Genomic DNA, 23,763 nt, shown 5'->3' with positions numbered 1-23,763 from the left:
CACAAGCAGTTCAAACATTTTGTAGCACAATCCAAATAACTGAGAAACAGGGAACACCAAGGAAAATCATATTATGAGTGAGTATAAAGACCTGAATAAAGAGCATTAGATATGGATAAAAACAGTGCTTCTCTCACAAGAATCTTAATTTCTCTTTGTTTTCTATCCATCCTTTCCTGAAGCCAAGTACTTCTTTAGCCCTGACCCAAGTTTTGTCTCACAGCCTACCAAGACCAAAGCATACTCTTCCAAATTCCCTGGTTAGCTTGCAGGTGCCGCTTTCTTGAGAAAGAGAAGGTCAACATTCCCCTAAGGATTTGAGCAAAATGCCTCCTCGAGCAAGCAGTCTGGGATTCGAACTTGGGTCTGCTCCCTTGAGATTGCACATGCTGGCTCTGCGCCTTGAGGTAGCAATGTCAAGAACTGTTAAGGATTTACAGAGAAGTCTCACAGATTTAAGTGAAAAGCATTCTAATGGGAATCACTAAGCTACTTTGTTTGCACCTCTGAAGAACACACATTAATATTATGCTTAAAACATTTTTACATGAAAACGAAATATTCCCCAAAATATTTGACTCAAAAGTAAATAGAATTTAGTGCCAAACGCTAAAGAACTGTAATTACAAAGCAGAGCTACTACTTTTTTTAATATACAGACAAATGTAATACCAGTATACATTCAAAGTATTTATAAAGCTATCTTTTTTTCTAAATTGGGAATAGTCAAGGCTGTATTTATGATCAACTGTATCCTTCAGCATGAAGGGATACAAAGCACAAACCTAACGCAAAACATCAGCAACTTGGCTTAATAAGATTACAGTACATTAAAAGGCGCTCATAAGCATTTTCTATAAATGAAATGTAAAGCCTGATGACTACATATGAGCCAGAAGACCAACCTAAGCTCATAATGAAGGTATTGTGACAAAGCTTAGTACCTAAAACATCAACCGAAAAATGTAGTTTTGATATAGTTGAAAATTTCACACTGATTATAAAGCAGCCATGTTCTGGTGGCTAGTTTTAGGGTAGTAGTGTTCTAGTTTCTATGATCCATGTAACAGCTATAAGGCAGATAATACTGAGTTTACCTAATATATTATTCCTTCCTGCAAATCTCACTTCTCAAAATAACAGTATATTTACAGTGTAATGGCACATAGTTGGAAAATTTAAACCACACGTCCAACACCCTTAAAGAAATCAGTAAAAATATATGTACATTAACTTAGCACACAACAGTTTCTTTTTCAAATGCAGAGAAAAAGGGATATTATGATCTTCTGTGGGAAAAGCAAGCTGGCAGACTAAATAAGCACCAAGAACTGTAACCATTAATTCATTAAGTAAAAATAGGTAGGAAATCAAAACCCCACACCCCTGCACTCCAATGACACCTGCCCTCTATCAGTACACAGAAATAAGTACTATAGTGAATCAAACAGCACCAGACAAACTTGGTTTTGTTTCCTCACCTACTTTTGAAGTTTTGAGCATGCTCAACCCCATGTCCACCACACACAGACACAGCTATTCTTATATCATCTGTATGCCTTCAGAAAACACTCCTACAGTCCTGGACTAGTAATGACATAAATTTGCCAAAACAGATTGGTCAACAGCAATGATAAACAGCATATAAACTGTTTTACCAACATCCTACTTACCTTATCACCCTTACTAGATCCAGTAACTAAATTTACATTAAAATAATTGTACAATGGTACTTCAGCATTCAATAATCCACGTTACTTAGTATGTCAGCATGAGCCATTCCCAGGATTAGGGGAAAAAAAATTTGAAATATAAAACGTAGAAGTCAACATCCTTTGACTTCATACCTGGTTCTCTGTCCAATCAAAACCTCTGTTAAGTAAATACTAGTCAAGGTCTTTATTTCTCTATAAGTGACATCTCAAACCACAGATCCACAGATAAATTCCATTTTATTTCTAAGAGTTACCAGGAGCTCATTGTGCATGCACAATGCATAGAGTGTGCTGAGGAGGAAGAACTAAAATAAGGATACTCTTACACAAGCCAGTCACCCATTCTTGCCATCATTTACTAAAAATAATATTTTTTTTAATTCCCTTCTCTTAACTGAAGTACCTCAACTTCTTTTTCTGTTTGTTACAAGGAAAACTCAATTCTGAAAAAAAAAAAATATATTAATTCTTTTAATTTGAATCAAAATACATGCAAGCCTTTGAGTAGATTATAAACCTGCAGCCAGGTGTCTATTTCTAATAATCCTCATAATAAAAGGAGAGTTTTAAGTAGAGCTCCTTTCTGAGAGAGGATATTTTTTCCTTAAAAACTAACTTGGTTACAAGCCACAATATAAAAATCAAAGGACAAACTTCTTAATCAATTTGCCACTCCTATAGAGTACAGATTTAATAACAGACATCCAAATATATCCAGCTGAATCAGAAGACATGTAAGAAAAAAGAAGGGGTTGTTGCTGTTGCTTTTTAATAATGTGAAGCAACTGACCACCTGTAAGTGCCTCCACTGTCAGCACTGTCAACAGGAAAGGGAATTCACGTTCACAGAGATGGAGGCACATTCAGCAAGCTTCTACTTCTCAATATCTATGCTTACCAAGGCACTTCCTTCACCGCAGTGCACCCTGTGCTACCATGACATTTACTTCAAAAGTTTTCCATTCCCAGCTCCAGACATATGTATTACAGGAAATATTTTTTAACAACATGCAATATTATCAAATTTTATTTGAAACAAATGAGCATATAATCCTTCTTAGGACTACTTTCTCTAACTCTAATACTAAGGAGAACAAGAGGAAAGTGCTAAGACAAGTCATCAATATCCTCAAAGAGAAAGTCAAATTAGAAAAGCCAAATACAAAAAGGCCAAAATGTGTCATATCCAGCACAGAAATACTTGAACAGTCATATTAAAACAGAGCTCCAGCCTGAAGCAGTAAGTTAGAGGCATATTGAGAAGAGTGTACTTTGATCCCAGAGGCAGCTCTCTCCTCTGCAAGGCACTTCCAGTATCAGGCCACATTCACATCCAAAAACCAACAGAGATTTACAGGCTATGAAAGCACACCTGTTTTGGACTTCCCTACAAATAATCCTGTAAAAGAGTGAATGACTACTTAAACACAAAAGGTCAGAGATAACTTCCAAATGGCTGGCATTGCCCCAAGCTGTTACAACAGTTATGGACAGGCAGATAACAGTTTCTGAACCTAACTTTCCACACCCCAGAAAACCTTAGCATCCTGGCTGAGCTCTTTCCCTCCAGACAGACAAACCCTAACAGCCTCTTTCTGCTCTCCAGAACAGGCTGGCAGTAAGCACAGAATGAATTTCACTGCAGAACATAAACCACAACCAAACCCCACCACATGTGCAGTGCTGGCTGTACTCACAAATGGCTCTCAGCCAGCTTGACTCCTATCACTCACAGGCAGGAAGAAAACCAGACAGGCCACTTAAGCAAAGGCTTGTTCACTGTGGGACAGCAACAGAAGATTTATTTGCACAATTGGAGCCATTATGCCAATAACTTCTGTTCACTGACACCCTTTACAGAAATCCTGAAAAGAAAATGTTACAGCATAGAGATAACTAGAATTCAAAACAATAGTCCCAAATTGTCTGAGACCATGTGAATTTATATACAAAGTGAAGAGTAAAAACTACAAGCATGCAAGCGACTTCAATAGTACACGATTATTAAGCCAGCATCCAAACTACATTTCCACAGCAAAATACTGTCTGAATAAAGGTAATGACACTACTTTATTATATAACATATAAACTACTTAGTCTTGCAGGAACTTTACAATATCACTATTACCTCTGCAGTCTATACAGGATTCCAATGAACTCCCCCAACTAAACCAGGTATGTAAGTGCTTGACTTACAACACAGGTAATATCACTGACATGTTCACTGATCAAAAGCTACATCTTTAACTGAACTGAAAGAAAGGCAAATTATCTAAAATCCGGGAAAACTAACAAAGAAAGTACTAACTGGATGTACTCCATCAATTCCTTAAGGTCAGAGGAAAAAGTAATCAAGAATAAAGAATTCAAAAAGATGGCCAGATATTCCAGTGCTGACAGCGGCAGGACACCAGATAGTTGTTGTGTTTTTTCACAGAATTACAGAATATTCTGTGTTGGAAGGGACCCAAAAGGATCATCAAGCTCAACCTTGAAGTTAATGAACTGTATGGGGATCAAACTTGCATTATTGGCATTGTTAGCACCATGTTCCACTTTCAATTTGTTCATTACTACTGCTGCTACAGAACACAACATGGAATTTCCCACATGTAAGCATGCTTTACATTAAGTTGGTTGTTAGTTTTGTTTTTTTTAAAGGAAAACAGAAAATGCATAAAGGAAACCAACAAAGGCATAGTCTTCACACAAGAAGTACAGATACCAAATTTCTATTTTATCATAATGGTGGCCCGTATTTCCAAAGAAGTTACCAGACTGCTGAGAAATTAAGTTCTTCCCTGCAGTCCTAGATTTTGTCTGAATAAGTTCAACAAACTTCCTATGAAGAAATATTAATATAATTCTCAATAGTATCATTCCAGATGCATGCAAATTAGTTCTATATATTGTACATTTCAAAGATCATTTCCAAAAGGACTGGAAACTAGTTGTTTTTTTTAATCTGTCTGCATTCAAATTTAATCCATCATGAAGTTTCAGAGGAAAAAGCAGGGTAAAAAACATTCAAAAGCCTATCTACAGCCCCATGGGAATGCAAAGTCCCAAAACACTAAATCTATCACTGGTTCAGGGGTGATTGCAGACGCTGCTGTGCCTCCCACTTACATTTTCAGTTGTACATTTCCAGAAATACGTGTGTGTGAGAAGAAACTTTAATACAAGTTATTTTTAAAAGGAAAAATATTTAAAACTGCTCAAAGGTGATTATGACCATCTTGAGGCATTCTCAAAGAATATCTTTACAGTAAAAGTGAATCAAACTGTACTCCAGAACACAGTCAACTATTCTTAGTATTTGTCCACACACTTTTTTTTTTCTCTGCCTACTTTCTTTTCTTGTTAAAGACATCCCCATAAAAAAAAATTAAATCACACCACAAGGAGCAGTAATGAAAGAGAAAGTTACTGAATTGTCCCTGCACATTTTGTCCATCAACAGATGTTAGAAAGCCTAACTGGAAAACACAACACAGAATACAATGTTCAGGACCGGCATTCCTTTGGTTAATACTGTACAAATGCCTGGAGGAATCACACACACCTAGGAACGGTTAACTGTATTATCCACATGGATGAAACTAAGCACAGGATAATGCAAATGACCAAATAAAATTTAAAAATTAATAAACTTCAGCCAAACATCCAAATTCAAATCTACCCCAAGTAAAACAAGTTTACTGTTCTCCTTGCTACCCAACGGCAATTACATTAGCAAAGTTTTATTGATGCCATTAACACTTACTAGTAGAAGCAGCACCACTAACAAACTGCTATAAAACTCAGTAATTCTTTAACACCCTCTCTTTTTTTTTGCCTTTGAATTGAAAACTAAGTTTTTAGTCAAAAATAATTATTTCAGAAATTAAGAAGTACTCACATCAAGTCCAGAAGAAAGACATCCTCAACTACCTTAACCACTAACAAAATCTGGTAGTGGACAATAGTAATCACATGGGAGTGGATGTGGTCATCTGCGTGAAGAACCCGAGAGCACAGTAGTTCTTTATTTCCTGGCTTCAAAGGTAATCACTCCTTTTTACAAATGCTGATGCTCTTAAGATTTGTTTTAAGTTTTTGGATAACACAATCATACCAAAATAAACATGAAAGTTGCTTTCATATTCTGTTTCATTACCACTTAAAACCATACATTCTTCAAAAACAAGTTGGAGAAGACACCAATCTACAAAAATAAAACAGGCAAGGATCAAATGCATATTTTGTGCACTAACAAGAAATGAAAAGCTAAGAATCTCCAAAGTTTCTTGTACATCAGTCACAAAGCAAACAGCCTTTCCACACTAACAGTTTCAACCAGATAATCTTATGGGCTTCCCTGGAAAATACCCCTGCTTCCTGATTTCCCCATCTTTCTGTGTCTAAAATACTAGTACTTGCTAAATACTTGCTTCAGTGTAAACATCTTATTTCTCCTTAAAGCTGCTGTGAAGTTAAAAATAAGTACCTCAAATCTCTCAAATTACAAAGAGATGGTAAACTAGACATGAATTACAAATAAACCCCAAAAACCAACAAACAAAAACCACCCCAAAACAAAAAAAAACCCCTCAAAATAAGTATCACATTCAGAAGCTGATGAAACGTAATCTATAAACTGGGGTCAATAGTTAGCTCACCTTCCTAAAGAAATGTTTAATTCCTTAAATTCATTTGCACTCTCTCCCTTTCAGTGTTTTCTAAAATACTGTTCCCACTAGCTATATCAGAAATTCCATTTAAAATCAACGAGGTTGGGATAAAAACAAGTGATCCAAACTTTGTAGCTTTATCCTTTCTTTTATTTTCATGAGGTTTACAGCAGCTTTTTTTTTCCCCAAAAGCTAGAACCAAACATAAAACAGGAGTCACAACAGGCTAGTTTCGCAAAACACGGTAGTTGAATTTTGAGTTTCAAAGAATTGTTTGAGGGCCAAGACACTGTTTTTCTCTTAAATAATATTTACTAACAGAATAGGTTTCATTAATCAAATGGAACTGAGACCAAAGTGTTCTGTTAATATGTGAAGTATTTGTTTTCAAAACATCTGTAGCGCTTGAAGTCTTCCCCTTTGACACATACTTACTCATCAGTACTTCCTGAACTTCCCCTCACATACCAGAATTATGATATAAAAATCATCTATTTCACAAAAAGCTCCATTTAATGATATACAACTATTTTTATGACAGAAGAAACAAACAAGTTAGAAAGCACTTCAGGGGAAGTAAAAATTATTGGTTTGAAACTAAGTTTTTCATGATCCTTAGGTTAAATCAAAATTGTTTCCTAACTTTAAGACGCACTCCATTGCAGCACAATTAGCTTTTCCAGTACTGTTAGAGAGTAGGTTCTGTCTACAACAACCCAAAGCATATTTTTTAAGTATTCAGAATACAGATACAGTAGCAAATACAGCCACATTTAACACAGCTTCATCTCTTGTTTCAGTCAGAGTAGGTTTTGTCAAAAGACCCACTTGATTACTGAATCTTTTTAGACGACTTGTTACCATATCCATGATTATTAGATCATGGCCATAGGCTAGACACTGGTACATATATCCAGCTGTCAAAGTGAATTTAATCCATTAAATACAAAGGATAGCTATGGACAGGGTTGTTTTCTGTTTATGTATCCGGAAACCTTTTTAGACTAGAATTTTTTTTCCTTGAAGAAATTTGGGCAAATGTGTTTATCTGTGTTTTCTTATTTGGATAAGATTCAAATAAAATTTACAGAAATGAGACCCATATGTAATCTGTGAAGGTGTGCTGAAACAGTTTCTACAATGATGATATGAGTCCCAGACTGAAATTTGCATTTCCACATTTTTAAGTAACAGAGCATACATTTAAGAAGCTGTATAGCGGATACAGCAAGAACTGAACTGAAGAAAAAGCCCAAAACTTGATCAAGATAACTAAAAGATTGAATTAAACAAGCAGAGATATCAAACTAAATACAAAAGGAGGGAGTGAATACTGATGCTGAAAACAGTGCAAGCTAATTTAACTCTACTTAGGTCATATGAGGTTGTTGATATTAACCCATTCCAAGACTACCTTTACATGAACTAAGCAAGTTCAAAAACACTTCTTGTCTGTTCTGCAGTGTAAACACTAGCCCCCATCTTACAGCTGAGGAAACCAGAAAATAGAAAACGAAAAAAGAAAGGCAGTTCCTCAACAATGGAGCAAAACAGGAACAGAAATTTTAGCCTCTTTGCTATGTCCTTTAAAACTCAAGAATATCTTTTCTTCATTATGCAATGATACAATCTTGACAAAAGCTTTTAGGGGAAATAAAAAGTCTGCTTTAACTTTCTACAAAATTTTATAATTTTACAAAAATACAGCACTAAGCGAGTAATAATATTTCCTAGGATTTTGCTATTCCTAGTGAATTTTTATATATGAATTAAAAGTCATTCAGACAAAAAAAAAAATCACATTTCTTGAATATTGTATTTTGCTCATTACTTAGTATTCCACGTTCTTATAATTTAACAGATCCAATGAAACAATAGTATAGATTATAAAACCAGAGAATATTGAAAAGCATTTAATATCTCAATATGGAAGCTTGTTACATGAATTAAATGATCTGTGCCTTTCATTTAAGGATTAGTCATACAAGTAGAAAATTATTTCAGAATTAGAATTTAGAAAGATAAATACCTAACTTCTCATACTAAATCCATTTTAAATGCTATCTTTGTTAACGCTGACAAAATCAGGCCAGTATTTATACACACTTGCATATTCAGAACACAATGAGCTTATCTCAATGTATGTAAGTGACCCTACTGCCACAATCCCAAAAACAGTGCCTACTCAATCGGTACTGACTCAAAGGCTAAAAGGACACATAAATAGAACATTTGTTGGAGCTGTGAAAGACCTTTTATTCCCAAACGTGACTTGAGACCAACTGGCACAACAGTCAGAGGATACTTGGGGTTATTAATGCTGTGTTCGGGGTTATTAATGCTGTGTTCGTTCCCAAGGATAGCTGGAGAGCTTTAGGACACACGTCCGCTGAGGCAGCATTAAATTTGCTTAAAAGGGGAAAACAACGACAAGCAGAGACCTTGAAGAGTCCGATTCCCTTGGTTCATACTCTCCTTGTAATCAATGCTGACCTCTGCTTAGTACAGGATCTGGTCCTCGTGCCAAGGCCACTTACACCACAACTTGTCTATGCAGGTTAGGCCAACACATGTAGAAACTGTAAGTAACAAGTCCTGTCTGAACTGCTTAGAGCAGCAGCTCAGCAATGCTTCCCAAGGCCAAGCCAACCTGGAGCTATGCTGCTTTCCTGCTCTGAGAAAGGGGCAAGGGCAGACAGAGACTGAACAACAAAACCCAAGCTAAAGATCACTAGTACAGCACATGCACACATCTGCTGCAGCAGACAGAAAGTTCTTTTCAAGTACAAATAAAGTATTCATTTCATTCTTCCTTAATTTCACTTGGAAGGAGAAAAACGAAGAATCAAGTGTTTGCTTAATTCTCACTTTTATCTATTTCAGGGAAAGTGATAGAGCTAAAGACTGTGTTACATAAACAGATGTAAAGGATGGAGCAAGCTATATGGATAACTTCAGAACTCATCTCATCTAGAGGCTCCTTCAATACAAAGGAAATACTTACACATGGATGTTCCAGTCCACATAAAAGAATATGCTGTACAGTGTTAATCACATTGTCTCCAAACTTTAAAAAATTCCACTTCTTCTTTGAATTCTTCAGATTTAAGGTTTTTTTTATCTTCTTAAATAAGCAAAAAATTAACCAACTCCATCCTCACAGCACATGTAGAAATGAATATTACAGCTGTCTAGAGCATCTGTGCTCTAGAAATTGTCTCTGATTTCCCACAATTCATCTTGAGGAAAAACTTCACATACGAAAAAGCCCCAAAACTATATTATCTGATGTGAGACAATAAACTTATAGCCTTTTCTTAATTTGAAAACAATTAACATTTGGTAACTACAGTCTGAAGAGGAAGCATTTATACATAAAGATCTAGCAAAGTTTGCTGAAAAGGGGATCCTATGTAAGATATATTTGCCAAATACAGAACGTTATATCTCTGTAAGTGATTCTCCCCCATTAGTGTCACATTTATAAATAATATGGTAGCAAGACAACCATTTTATCTATAAAAAACAAAAACAGGAATGAGAAAAGGATGATGAATGAAGCAGCGTATTTTCCCAACTGTTTTGCACTAACCAAAATTATGGATGAAATCCTCAAAAAATATTTCTTCAAGGCACTAAAAGGGACAAATACTGTGAGAAACTCAGACAGCGATACTTTTGCAATAAACCCTGGTTAGCTGTTAGAACCACTCAACCTCTAAGTGCATTCAAGTTAAGTATGTTAAATACACAAAAAAATCACAAAGAAAGATTTTAAAAAGCTGTAGCTTTATGAACATTGGGTTCAAGCAACCAAAGAAGGAAATAACATATTTCAAGGAAATCTCTGCTTCCCGCTCTTTTTACTCCAGCTATGTGCTAATACTGACAAGGTACTTTCAGATCAATGCATCAAGCACTTCAGGAGATGCAAGAGCTCTGCCAGGAATCCTGCCTTCAGAAGGACTTTCATTGCTATGGCAACAGCATGTTCTCCAGGATCCAATTCAGAGACAACCTGTGACACACTCAGAAGAGATGGCCAAACTCCGACTGAGTGCTCGCTGCAGCACAAGTCACTCTGTCATACACATGCCAGTTAGCACTTGCAGAAATGCAAGGTACAAAGCAGGGGGCTTTTATGATAGTCCACGGGGCACTTAGGATCCCTGCCTATAAACTGCTGCATCTAGGAGAAAAAATACCATTTGCCTTATTAAACAAATTTAGTCTATTCAAAGGCCAAAAAGAATATTATCATTAGCATAGATTATAAATTGCATTACACACCATCTCCTATATGCAGGCACTTACCCCTTTTCTGGTCCCAATTTCCCCTAATAGGATGAGGATAAAGGAAAAGGGAAGGGTTAGTACATAGTAAAGAAGCAAATTATTGAAACCATTATTCAGTACTCAACAAGTATCTTAAAATAAAGTGGATTTAATGAGTATAACAGACACATGTGGCTACAAACTCTAGTTCTACTACTCTACAAAGAAACCCAAACAATCTTTTACAATGCTTCACCTTCTAGCCAGAAATGTATTCACAAACACACACCCTTGACATCTTGAGATTTAATCACCAAGCATGCTGAGTTTTAAGCATTCCATATACTACTTGTAAGTAGTATACGCTTCTAAGATTTTTTATAATACTACATAGGGACCAGCCATTAAAAAGTGCCACAAGGAAATTTAAGTTATTTATCCATTTCTGCACTTTTATTACATTAGTTTACAAAAACAGACAACATCCTGCCTGTTGTTGCTCACCTAAGTTCATTCACCCCAGACAATCAGATATATCTTTCCTGTACACAATGAAGACTATAACATGGTTGCACGTGTTTCTGACAATGCCTAAAATAGTTTAGCCCCTTTTAAGATTACTTCTGGTTGTACTGTACAGCCCTTACATACTGAAGGCCTGGTAAGACTGTTGGGTGTATGTGCTGGAAAAGATATGGTCTTGCATTCTTTAAAGCCTCTCTCTTCTTCCTTTTGAAGTATCAGGCATTATCTAACTTGCTTTGCAAGAAGTAATATTACAGATTGTTAAAAAAATATTTCAAATAAACTAATAAAATTAACAACTGAGAAGGGAAGAAATATGGGGGGTTTCGTTTGTTTGTGTTTTATTTGAGTTAGCATTTTTGAGAGGTTTTTTAGGCTTTTGTATTGGGTTTTTTGGTTTGTATTTTTTTGTGTTGTTTTGGTTTTGGTTGGGTATTTTGGGGGGTTTTTTTTTAGTTGAGGAGCTTTTAAATTCAACATCTTACAAATACTTGCAAGCATCTAATTCAGATGTTCCTAAGTAGTATTGACAAAGTTTATGCTTGATTTTTTTGTGCGCTTATTGCTGTCCTCTGGCAAGGGAATATGATATCAGAGATATTTCCAAGGTTACCAAAATAAAAGTATTACACAGACCAGAGAACACATGCCAGACATTACATGCATTTATACACGAATTGGCAGAAATGTGCATTTGTTTTATAAAATCCAGCTAAGAGAAAATTTTTGCATTACCATTCCATTCAATCCTCTTGCATCTAAGCATCACAAGCACTAATCTTGCAAAGACATACTACAAAATACAGCCATTTGAGCTCTACGGTAGTAAGCACCAGACATCAGTTTTAGAAATACACAAAAGCTTTTCATTACTGCAAAACTCGGTCATCTTCATTAAATCACCATCTCTTCATAAAAGCCTTGGCTTCATTTAGCATTCAGGAAGATGAAAGAGCAGCTACCCTCCTTATGGATTACTTCTCTATTACAAGAGAATATTTTGCACGTCAAAAGCAAACAGTAAAGGATTAAATGATATTGTAGTTTGTGCTCTTATTTATTTGCAATGGGCAGTGAATAGAATTGCAAAGAAACAATCAGTGATTATTTTAAGCTGTGTTCTTTTGCAAGGATTATGACTCATGAAGTTGCCGCATAAAGAACTGGAACGGGATAGGTGTCGCATTGAAAATGGTCGAAAAACCACAGTACGAAAAATGTTTGTCCTAAAAGTGAAGCCGTCTGATTTAATCATTTCATAGGGTAGCCACAATAGCTCTTGGGATAACACCAAGACAATAGTATCTTGCATTCAAGTAAACAAAAAATAAAAAATATATGCAGTGAATTCCATTCTCCTACAGAAGACTAAAAATACCTCCTGATTTTTTGTTTATACTGAATTAAGGGTAAAATGTGTTTAAAACTCAATTTAAAACACAGAACATGCACACTTGTGGTCTGACACTCATTTGCATTTTACCTGCAAAATGTACAACTTGAAATAGCCAAATTTGGATTTTGATTAACTAGGTATGTTTTTCTAACAATTAGTTCAGCCTATTCATCTTAATACTTTTTTTAAATATAGAGGGGAAAAAAATACACCATCTAAAATACAATTTTCACAAAATATGGCTCAGAGCACATTTCAACATAAAACTCCAGCCCAGTCTAAGTTTTGCTGTGTTACCACTGCTTCAGCAACAGCAAAGATCTCTTACAGAGACAAGGCAAACACAAAATGTGTCCACAGTTTTGTTCATGAAAAGTAAAGTAGAAAGCAAGTGGTTCAGCTTCTTACTAGAAGTCCGCACAACTAACAACCTGATCAAGACACAGAGACATCACCATCTCTGTAACTACAACTGGCACAGACAAAAACCCAACAAAATCTGCTACCAAAAAAAAAAAGAAAACTTGAAAAGTGTAACAAATATCTCACATGCTTACAAAAAACCATATAGGCAACCTCTGTAGAAGATCAGGAGCAAGATATCAGGTTGACTGCAATAAACAAAATTTACTTCAGGAAAGAAAAAATTGCCAGCTCTATGTAAAAAAAGAATCTACCTATTTCCCACTTAGCAATAAATTGCTACCATAACAAAAATGTACACATTTTAACCATCTTTTAAATGCAATTCCATAGCCCTAATATCAAATTGTACATCTTGCCTGCCCAAGACGAACTTTACTTAGTTCTATGGTAAGTTTTTACTACCATTCAAAGAGAGCATTACCCTACTGACAGGGCTGCAAAGTAAACATTTTCAGTCAAGACTTTACCCCGCCCCCCCCCCCCCATTCCAAATACTACTTTAAAACACCAGCAACAATTATTCTGGTGTGATCAAGCAAGACTTTTCTGCATTACATTAGCAAGAACACTAAGTTTGTGCATTTTAAAGCAATTTCAGCCCTTTCTTAAAAAAAGTAATAAATCACATCTCTAGCATACAAGATTCTAACAAAGTCCTGAAGATTGATTGGGTACTTTTTAGCCTCATTATCCTCTGAAAACAGAGAGATATTATAAATATAACAAAAGCTACTCTTTCTGATCATTCTTGGTATTCAGTTAACATCTTCACCGAAGAAGTACGTCCTTTATGTTTTCGAATGTTGTATTTACAAACACGGTTTTGTTTTACAGATGAAAAAACAAGGCATTCATTCAAGACATTAAAAAAAATTATCATTATCTCATCTTAGACTTGTAATAGAAAAAAATAAAAAACAAACAACTTTACCCCTACAACCACTAGTAAATAATGCATTGTAGTATTTTAAAAGTCCATCAAGTACCACAAAGTACCTCCAAATCATCAGGTTGAGGTATACAATACAACTGGGGACTTCTACATTTTCAAATTAAAAAATAAACAAAAAGCAAACAAAACCCACAAAATGAGGGAGTGGCCATTATATTACAATTTAACACAGGAAAAAACCCTCCGATATTAAAAATAAAATTCCTATCCTTAGAATAATAATATTTAACTGAACGAATATACTTCCCCCCTTTTCCTAAAATGTTTAATAACTAAAAATGATTGAGGTGAATACACTATTTAAAACTAGTTATGCATATTCAATAACAACCTCCAAATAATTCACATGCAAAAGAAAATACTGCCTTTGTTCATTTCTTTATTTACTTAAAATCTAGTGACCTCACAGGAGAACATACAAAACCAATCAAGTTTTGCTATGTATTTCTGAAGAAGTGCTAACACATTAAATTAGACAATGGCTCTAAAAAAAGGTTTAGAGAACATACTTAAAAATAAATACTAATTTTCATACTTGAAAATTCGGTTTCAATAAACGACATCACGAAATGAAGTAAATTTAAGATAGAAGACTTATATGTCATTATTATATGTCAAAGATCACATCTGGTTCTGTGGGTACTTAAATAAATTTTATAAAGTTCTGAAAACACTCAGTGCTATTTTCCCAAAAACAATCCTTCAACACCAGAGTAACAAAATGAACTGCATCTCCACGGGCAAGAGAGGTCATTTCAAGAAGTCTACCAAACTATTTCCCTTTATGTGCAGCTTCCCATTTTAAAAACAGTCTCCATAAACTTCAGTCATACTAAGTGGGATGGTAGTATATTACTGCCTTCAACATCCTTCTCTTCATAAATACACCCTATGTTGAACCATAAAAAAGTTACACTATTCCTTTAGCAATTTCAGGAAAATATAGTTTACCAAGTTCATAATAGAGTATAAAGTAGATGAACAGAAACTCATATAATGGTATCTGCAGGCTCAGCTATGGATAAAGTAGAATTACCTGAGACAAACAGCTGTCAAAGCAACTTGATAGCAAAACAACTAAGGGGTTAAATCCTCTTTATGTGACAGCTGGAAAGAAGTGGGGGGAAGGGGAGCTTTGGCAAGCACGTATGAATGACAAGCTTTTAACATGAAATTCCTTTGCTAAAGATCAAAAAGAGACCATAAACAAATAAACCCCCACAAAAAAGCTAAAACTTAGCAAAAGATTCAGACATAAAAGTTTTACAGGGAAAGATTACAAGTCCCGCTGACATTAAAGGATGCACAAATACATAAGAATCTCATTCATACTTCTCTTCCTTCTCTTTATCCAAACCTTTAGTCCTCGCATTTACATTTCTATCAATACTACTTTCTGGATAAATACAAAATTTCAAATCATATTTCTTCCTACATGCCATTAAGACCACTCTCCAAAGCATCTGAATACTCTTCATCACCTACAGTAGATCAGAAACATTTGGCAGAACACAGTTACTGGCTGGGGGAGGCTGATGGTGGAAGGTACCCCATCCAAGGTAGTTCCACATCAGGAAAGGACAAGGCACTACTGCAATCCCAGATCTTCTGAAGCCATCCAGAAATAACATAGCAAAGATCTTCCTTGCATCCCGAAGTAGTAACATTTATATGGGCATTGGAGGTTGGATGCTGTGCCTGTAACACAGTGACCACACTGCTGCTCTCACCCAAGGAAAAAGTTGATGAAAACACAGGATTAACTTTTTGAAAGAATGCTTTCTACACACCAACACAGCAAAAGTCAGTTTCCCTTATTAACAGTGTCAAATCTACCTCTAAACAGAAGACAGGCCAGCACTACTAAAAATTCTCAAATCATCTATTTGGAAAACAGCAAAGAATTTCTGACCAATTGTCGTGAGCTTCATACCGTCATCTTTCAAAATCAAAGTCAACAGCAATGAACGATGGACTAACACCTATTTCTCTGCTCACCAAACTAGATTCAGAATACTGAGCTGTTTCAGTAACTCTCCCTTTTTCCTCAGTCCCCAAGACCCCAATATTCATATGACCACAACACCTTGCAAAACACTGCTTTAAAGCTGGGTTGTCAGTTCTCTCGACTTTCCAACATTTTTTCCCCTTCTCTGTCTTAAACAGGAGTATGGAAGCTGTATTACACAGGAATATATGCTATACTTTTCAAGACTTTTCATGGAGTGCCTAGTAATTTATCTTTCCAAAGGCCAGGAATGGAAGGAGGAAAGGAGACAGCAACAGTGAGACAGGAGCTGCCAACAGGCAAGCTGCAGAGCCATGTATTTACTGGCTCTGCCTCACCCTTCAGGCTTCTAAATGCAACAGGTGAGAGATCCAGAGTGAAATCTTGATCTCACTTGCATTGGGCCAATTTGAAGAGTAATCCATGCGCCTCCCCTACAAAAAAATAGAAGGTAAAGAAGCCACGGATACCCTTCTGCTTTCGAGGCTTCTTCAGCTCCCCCAAAGCTCTTCAGAAGAGGGCAGAATTCAGCATCCCTCAGACCAAAGATGAAATACCAGGTTACAAGGTCTGCTGGTTCACCTTTAATGAAGCTAGAGGACAAACTAGACACCAAAAAATTAAAAATAATGACAAAGCTACACTGCTGCATGACCTAATGTTTAACAGACCACTCCAGATTTCTAACATTTAATACACAATAAGAGCACCTTTTCTCTTCAGCACTTGCATAGATCAATGAACAGAATATCTAAACCATTGCTCATCCAGGTAACTCTCCCAACTTCTTTTAATTTGGGGGGTTTTTTTGTTTCTTTTACAAGAAATTGCTGACGGAAAATTAAAAAGGAAGTAAGAGTTTACAGGACTGACAAAGTCAGGTTTTGTTAATTTTGAAAACACTGTGTTAATAGACCTGCTCAAGAATTGCCATTGTGTCCATTCTCAAGACACATGGCCCTAATTTAGGGACACTCAGGTTAATGGCAGGCTATCAACTTAAATGGTCTTTGCATCAAGCCACTAATTAGTGGCCTATCTCAATCCAATGCACCCCTTACAAACTCAGTACATTAGTAGAGAGAAGTGGAAAGGGCAGCCAGTCTCTTGAACTTTTATCAAAGGGGACCAAAGCAATACAGATATCTAAACAGACACATTCAGAAGTTTTTGCATGCATGAGGAATGTCTGGGTACACAAGATTTGTGGCCAAAGCTGTTCACACTCAAAGGTGTATATTTATTTTTCATGAACTTCAGAAAAATCCTGTAGGCAAGAGAGGTGTCATATTTTGACAACTTAGCTCTTAAACTGTACCTCTTACTTTAAACTTTTATCCCTCTTTTCTGCTACAACCACATTTTCTTACTTCATCTCTGACTGATACCGCATAAATGCACGTGCACAGCCACATATAAAAATAATAAATAAGGCTATTAGTACGCTGAAGAAGCTAGTAAATTGAAAATGGTAGGCCAGAGAAAAATATTGCCTTGGATTTACTCTTCTTTGCAAAAGACAAAAAAAAAAAAAAAAAAAAGGGATTTATTTTAGGGTACCAAACCCGAGATTAAAAAAAAAAATCAGTTAAGGAAAAGACTGAGATTGAGATCAAATCTACAAAAAACCATAGGAAAACTGCATTACCATTGCTAATGGGAGGCACCTGCATATTGTGATATTGGTTATTAATGGAATTACTGTAATAAATAAAGGGTGTTGGGTAAAATCAGTAACCATCCAAGTTTGTATTGGCATATGTGTGGTAGCTTAGACAAAAGCAAAACAAGGCAAAATGTCACTGTAAATCACAAACACTACTGTTAGCCATAATAGCAACAGAAATTTTTGATTTTAAATAAAATCTGAAAAAAAGCCTGATTAAAAAGCCGAATAGAACAAATCTCTGACCTTTTCCACCATCTACTACAGTTTCTAATACAGAAATGGCTTTATCTTCATAAGTTGGTTTTGGAGGAGAAAATAATTACAAGTTCTGTTTTAAACAATAATTAATTACAACAGGTATGACAAGGAATATTTTGTGGGTTAACTCACTGGCTTACATATCAGGTTACTTTTCCAATATGTTTATTTTCAAAAGTAGTCTGACCAAGTTATTTGAGTTTATCAGCAGCTTGCACAACTTACTGTCATAATATACTATGATATATCAGATTAGCTCACTTATTTTATCTGCAGCTTTCATTCATAACGATTGACCTGTAGAAAGCAAGCCTGCCCCAGCTATCTTTTAATCAAAACACAACGTTCTTCTGTTAATCCATTATAACAATTTCTTACAAGATATAGATCAGTTGTATTAGCTGTTTTATTCATGCAACCCAACTACACATATATTTTTAAAATACAATAAACAGAAATATTGCAGAACTACAGCAAATCAAGCTTGTTGCATCAGAATTAGTAACATACACCCCAGTATTTCCAACACTTCACAAAGCCACACCTGAAAAACAAACAATACTTAACCATCCTTTAACAGTAACTAATCTGTCCTTTTAAACTAGGAACCAGGGGGTGGTAAGGAAAAAGCATCATGAGCATTCCTTCCTTCTAAATAGATTTCCCAGAAATATACAGTCTTAAGAGCCATGCAGATATACAATTGATCTTCACCTATTTAATGGGGGCCATTAGGCTGAATCTCAAATCACTGACAGGTTGGAGGGGGAGGGGAGGTGTTTTCAGATGCTTACTTTAAGTTTAAATGAGAAGGAAGAGGCTCCATAATAAAAAAAACCAATGAACACAGTCTTACTCCAACTAAGAAAAAGAAAGCACTTTCCTTTAGAATGCTTGTAAAAATATCACAAAAATAAAACTCAGCTTAATGGGAAAGATATAAAGCAAGCTTCACTTCTCTAATTGCCAATAAAACCACTGAAAGTCTCTGTAAGAGGCAGCAACATCCGAAGAAAAAAAGAAGTACTTTTTAGGAATCTCCACATAGTGTGATTTTCAGTCCTAGACAGCTCAAAGGACAAAATACCTCATCTTTTCATGTTTCTCTTTAAAAAGTGACCTCTAGTCAGTTAAAAAAAAAAAAGCTTTCAGGTATTGTTTGTCCTAAAAGTTACAAAACACTTAAAATTATAGCAAGAGCACAATTAAATCAAAGTACTTAGAAATTAAATGCTGTATTTCATCACTGATCTTGACACAGTTTTTCTACAATACTTAATACTGTCTCAGAACACAACTAATGAAGAAGTTTCTCACCTCTCACTCCTGCAGAGCAATCCCCCTAGGTCAAGGCTTAGGTCCTAACATTACCAGAATTAGGGCATATAATCCCACTAACCAGTAAATCTCTACAACTAGAAATGTTTTTAATAAAAATCCACAAATATATACTACTATCATGCCAAGGGGAACTCAGCTGAGGTTGTAGCTTGTTTGGAAGTTGTGGTGTATTACTCAGGATTGGTATTTATGGGAGGATACACCATATATGTAAAGAAATTCAAGGAGTCACACTGTTTCTCTTAAAGAAATAACTATTCTGGCATTCTCTCTTTTACTAAGACATCCAAGGAAAGAAAGGGAAGCATTACCAACAAATATGGCATGCCACAGTATTTAGCAGTGCTCTAAGACCTAAAGTAAAAATGAAAGTTTTATTATTCAACAGAAAATTATTTTACTCATTCAGGAAAAGCAAAGTGGGATGAGATGCTCAGGTTGTGCTCCCCACAATTAGGTTTTAGGTGCCTGAATGTCTTTTAAAACAAGCTTCAGAGAAACAACTCTCTTAAACATTCGCATTTTAAAAAATTTAAATATTAACCACATTGTAAAACAGATTTGCTGTGTTACTATTGCCATTAATTTAAACTTGACGTTCTTTCAAAAAGGAAGAGAAAGCCAGTCATATATTTTAAGAGAAAACCTAACAGACTTCTTCAAGTACGCAACAATTACATTTGCTACATATTTTCATTAAATTAAATGTGAGAGACAGTCTCTAGAAAGCTTGAAAAATTACTCAATTGAGAAGTTTTAGGATGCTTTTAAAAACAAAAATTCTCAAGTGTCAGTAAAATGAGGTGTCATTTGGACTCTCAAAGTAACAGTTCTGACAACCTAAGAGGCAAATGGGGGATGTTACTGCAAAACTTCAAGCCACTACTTCACTTCTCTACTGGCATTCTAAACATTTATTTTCATTAACTGAAACAGAAACATCACTTTGTTGTATCCACAAGAGCAAAAATATCACTTCACTGTATTCAAACAAGATGAATCTACACAAAAAGTTACTTTATCAGAAACTTACTTTGGTTTCTCTTTTCTAATAAGTAATAAGTATTCCCTTCAGGGAATGATATAAAGCATCTGTTTTAAAATTGCACTTATTTCCTATTACAGTCTTAGCTTAAAGGTCTCTGACACAGCTATTAGGTGGAGCCCATGATAATACACTGAAGCCACAAAACACATGGAACACGTAAATACAGTTACTTATGTTCCAGATGCACACAAAGTTGCAACATGAGAAAATTCTACTTGTCAAGTCTTTGAGAGCTACACAGTACTAGAAAATTGTATTGAACTCACATTTTCCTTAAGTATTGCATTTAAAAATAACATGTCCTTGAGTCAGGAGTATTTGACTATTTGGCATTTTACAGAAGCTTTCTCCTTTCATACAGGGGCTAGGAAATTCTTCAGTTGAACAGGTAGGTTTGATTTTCTCAAACAAAAACAACACAGTCATTCATTTTTAATATAACAAATATACAACTTCCATGTCAGTACGGCTAGAGATGCTCAACACTTCACTGTACTGTGACTAATAGTCTAAGACATATAGAGGAAAACCACGGTTAAAGTTAGCAAAATGTTCTATAAAGATCAAAACAGCACATCTTTAACTGATCTGAATATCTTATGAGAATACGTACAAATGAAAGATTACAATACTTTGAGAACATGAAGACTATGCTGAAACACCAAGACCCAGTTAGATGAACATTATGTATCTCAGATGCATCCTACCTGATCCACTGAACTGGCTGCTTCCTAGCGTAGTTGGTCTGGTTTTTCCACTATTAACAGGTGGGGAAAACATCTGCAAAACAAGACAAAAAAGACATGTTTTAGTTGGCTTTGAAAGTCTGTGTTGAATTATTAATGCAAACAGAAAAAAGGTTAATAGGAAACAATTTTTTTTCTATTTTCTGCCTGAAAACAAACAGAATGCAAGATGCATGTTTAGACACACAAAACCAATAAGCTGAAGCACTCCTAGCAATTTATTAATAGGACTAAAACCTCATTTCTACACAAACAACTTAAAATTAAAAGGACACCTATTACTACTATGACAATTTCAAATAGTTACAAGTCTTAAATTGTTTTACTCCAATTATATTTCTTGCTGATCTGCAAATATAAAGTCACTGCATAAAGACAGCATTTAAGAGGCAGTAGTTTTCTATTATATTTATAAATCAAGAGTCTTTTTGGTATGTTAAAAGTATCACACAGAAAATATCTATAATTTTCTAAGCCAAGAGCATCAATTAATAACTTCTGTTATTTGTGGGCAATAATTTTTCTTTTGTTTAAATAAGAAAAAAAAAATAAAAACCGAAGAGCCAACGTGCCAGTGCCACACGCCAGATTAACCACCGTTAATTATTAGATTATGCCATCACTGGGTCAGCCTGATTTTAACCAGTTAAACCAATTGACCCAGCTGGTATTACAGTATTAAATCTGGAAGTCTAGACATTACATCAAAGTTCAGGTGTCCAACTTGGCTGAGGCAGACCCAGCCAAGCCCTGCACGCTGCTGCCCCTGCTCCTTAGTTCGCATGAGCACGGAGAAGTCATGAGAAGACCTCGGAGAATATCCTACCGCACTGAAGTCCAGCAAGTCGCTCAATTCCTTGTCAGTTCCTATAGCGGCCATCCTCTGCTGCTGGGAATTCATCTTCCTCCTCTCCTCCGATCACCTTTCTAGGGCACAGGGAGAGAGGCACAGGCAGCACTTCACGGCGCGAACCCGGCCCCCGGCGAAGAGGAGCCTCTGGTACCTGCACCCCTGGGGCGGGGAAGAGACTCCCAGGGGAGCCCCGCTTGGCCGGGCGGGCTGAGGGAGTCGGCAGCAGCAGCTTCCCCGAACTAACCAACTCTCTTCAAGTTTCCTCAGGCTCCCTCTTCTCCCTCATTCCACCTCTCCCCCAAGCTCGAGCAAGGCACGATCACGCCGCAGAAAGGCCGCCGAGAGGAATTAAGTCCCCCTCAGGCAAGCGAAAGCAAATAAACAGCCACGGCCCGGCGAGGTCCGGAGAATTAGCGAGAGATTAAGTGACTCACTGTCCCCGCAACAATGGGGCTGACGAGCGGGGCCGGACGAGCCTCAGCAGAGCCATCTCTGCCCCAGCATTATCGCCCACCGCCGCTGCCGGCTCCCCCTCCCCCTCTCTCCCGACCCACCCACCGGGGGCCGCGGCCGCCGCTCCGCGCTCGGGACCGCGGCGGGCCGGGAGCCGCCCCCGCGCGCCGCACGCGCACACGCGGGACCGGGCGCGCGCGCCACCAGCGGGCGGGCGGGGGGGCTGGAATGCCCGTGCGGCGGCGGGGACGGGAGGGGCCCGCGCCTTCCCTTGTGCCGGCGGGCGCCGCGGGGGACCGGGCGGCCCCGCGCCCCGGCAAGTTTCAGAGCCGCCCGGTCCTTTATGACCGTGGGCAGCCGCCGAGCGCCGCCCGTGGGGACTCGCTCCTGCCCGCGATCCGCGGCCCGGAGACCCCCGCACGCCGCACGTCCGCCCCGCCACCCGTGCGGCCGCCCCCGGCTGCCGCCCCTCGGGTTCCCCAGCGGAGCCTCCGCCTCCCCCGCGGCCTCCCCGCCGCCACCCCGGACAGCCTCACTCCCGCCCGCGTGCCCGCGGCCCCGTCCCCTCGCCGCCGCCTCTGCCCCTGCGAGCGCCCGGCCACCGCTTCCCTCCCCCCGCCGCTCTCTCCCAACTTCTCGCGGCCGCCCGCACTTACCCGCTGCCCCCGTACGCTCCGGTGACCAGGGCCGGGCCGGCGGCGGCGGGCGGGCCGCGGGCTGGGTGGGAGGCGACGAGCCGAGCGCTCCCCCCCCGCTGGAAGGAACTTGTGGGTTCCCTCAGGCGGACATTTTTTTGCTTACAGAGCCTCAGCACCACGTTCACGGCTCCGGCTCCGTATCCCTCCGCGCCGAGCACCGCCGCCTTAACCCTTGTCGCGCCGCGCCGCTCCCGGCCGGGGCGGGCGGGGATCCCCGGGAGCCGCCCCGGCACCCGCCTCGCCCCCGGACGCAGCGCCGGGACGCCCCAGCAGCTGGGGAGAAGCGGGTCCCCTCGGGCCGCTCAGGGAAACACGCACCCCACGGGAACAGACCCCTCCCCACCGCTCCCCAGCTCAGCCAAACCGACAGCAAACCTCGACATGCAGCACTGCCGGCAACGCACGTGCCCCAAGATACATTATCGCACTCACCCTGAATTCACATACGCTAAAATACGCCTGAATACTTTTAATGTATCAATACACAATCTTACTGCTCAAAATAAAATGGCGTTTAAATTACATAAATCTTTAAGCATTCATTAACAGCTTCCTCTTAAAACCATTAAAACCGTAACGTGTTAAAGCACAAGAACATGGCTGTTACTACAAGAACACACATTCAGATAAACTGCAGCTCTCTGAAACAGGTGATGCTAAAGGTGAACCAGCCCAAGGGCTTCCGTGAAGGAATGGGAAGCAGCGTGCGAAGAACCTGCACCCTCAT

General features: G+C 38.1%; 1 protein-coding gene across 5 annotated transcripts in view; it reads right to left on the bottom strand.

Annotated features, from left to right (window-relative positions):
* TCF12 (transcription factor 12) overlaps nt 1-23,084 on the bottom strand; it is a 160,690-nt gene extending 137,606 nt beyond the window's left edge. For all 5 annotated transcript variants that reach the window (XM_042039741.1, XM_042039743.1, XM_042039742.1 and 2 more), the window contains exons 1-3: nt 22,995-23,084; nt 21,859-21,959; nt 20,994-21,066 (exon numbers count right to left, since the gene is read on the bottom strand). In XM_042039741.1, coding sequence (XP_041895675.1) covers nt 20,994-21,066; nt 21,859-21,933 — 148 coding nt within the window. In that variant the 5' untranslated portion in view covers nt 21,934-21,959; nt 22,995-23,084. The remainder of the gene's footprint in view (nt 1-20,993; nt 21,067-21,858; nt 21,960-22,994) is intronic.
* Nucleotides 23,085-23,763: the final 679 nt, after the last annotated feature.

The sequence above is a fragment of the Corvus kubaryi genome, unplaced genomic scaffold (genome assembly GCF_017639235.1).
Source record: "Corvus kubaryi isolate FWS band 111438036 unplaced genomic scaffold, C.kubaryi_AGA036_p1.0 37394, whole genome shotgun sequence".
Classification (NCBI taxonomy): domain Eukaryota; kingdom Metazoa; phylum Chordata; class Aves; order Passeriformes; family Corvidae; genus Corvus; species Corvus kubaryi.
This window is presented reverse-complemented; position numbering and strand designations above follow the sequence as displayed.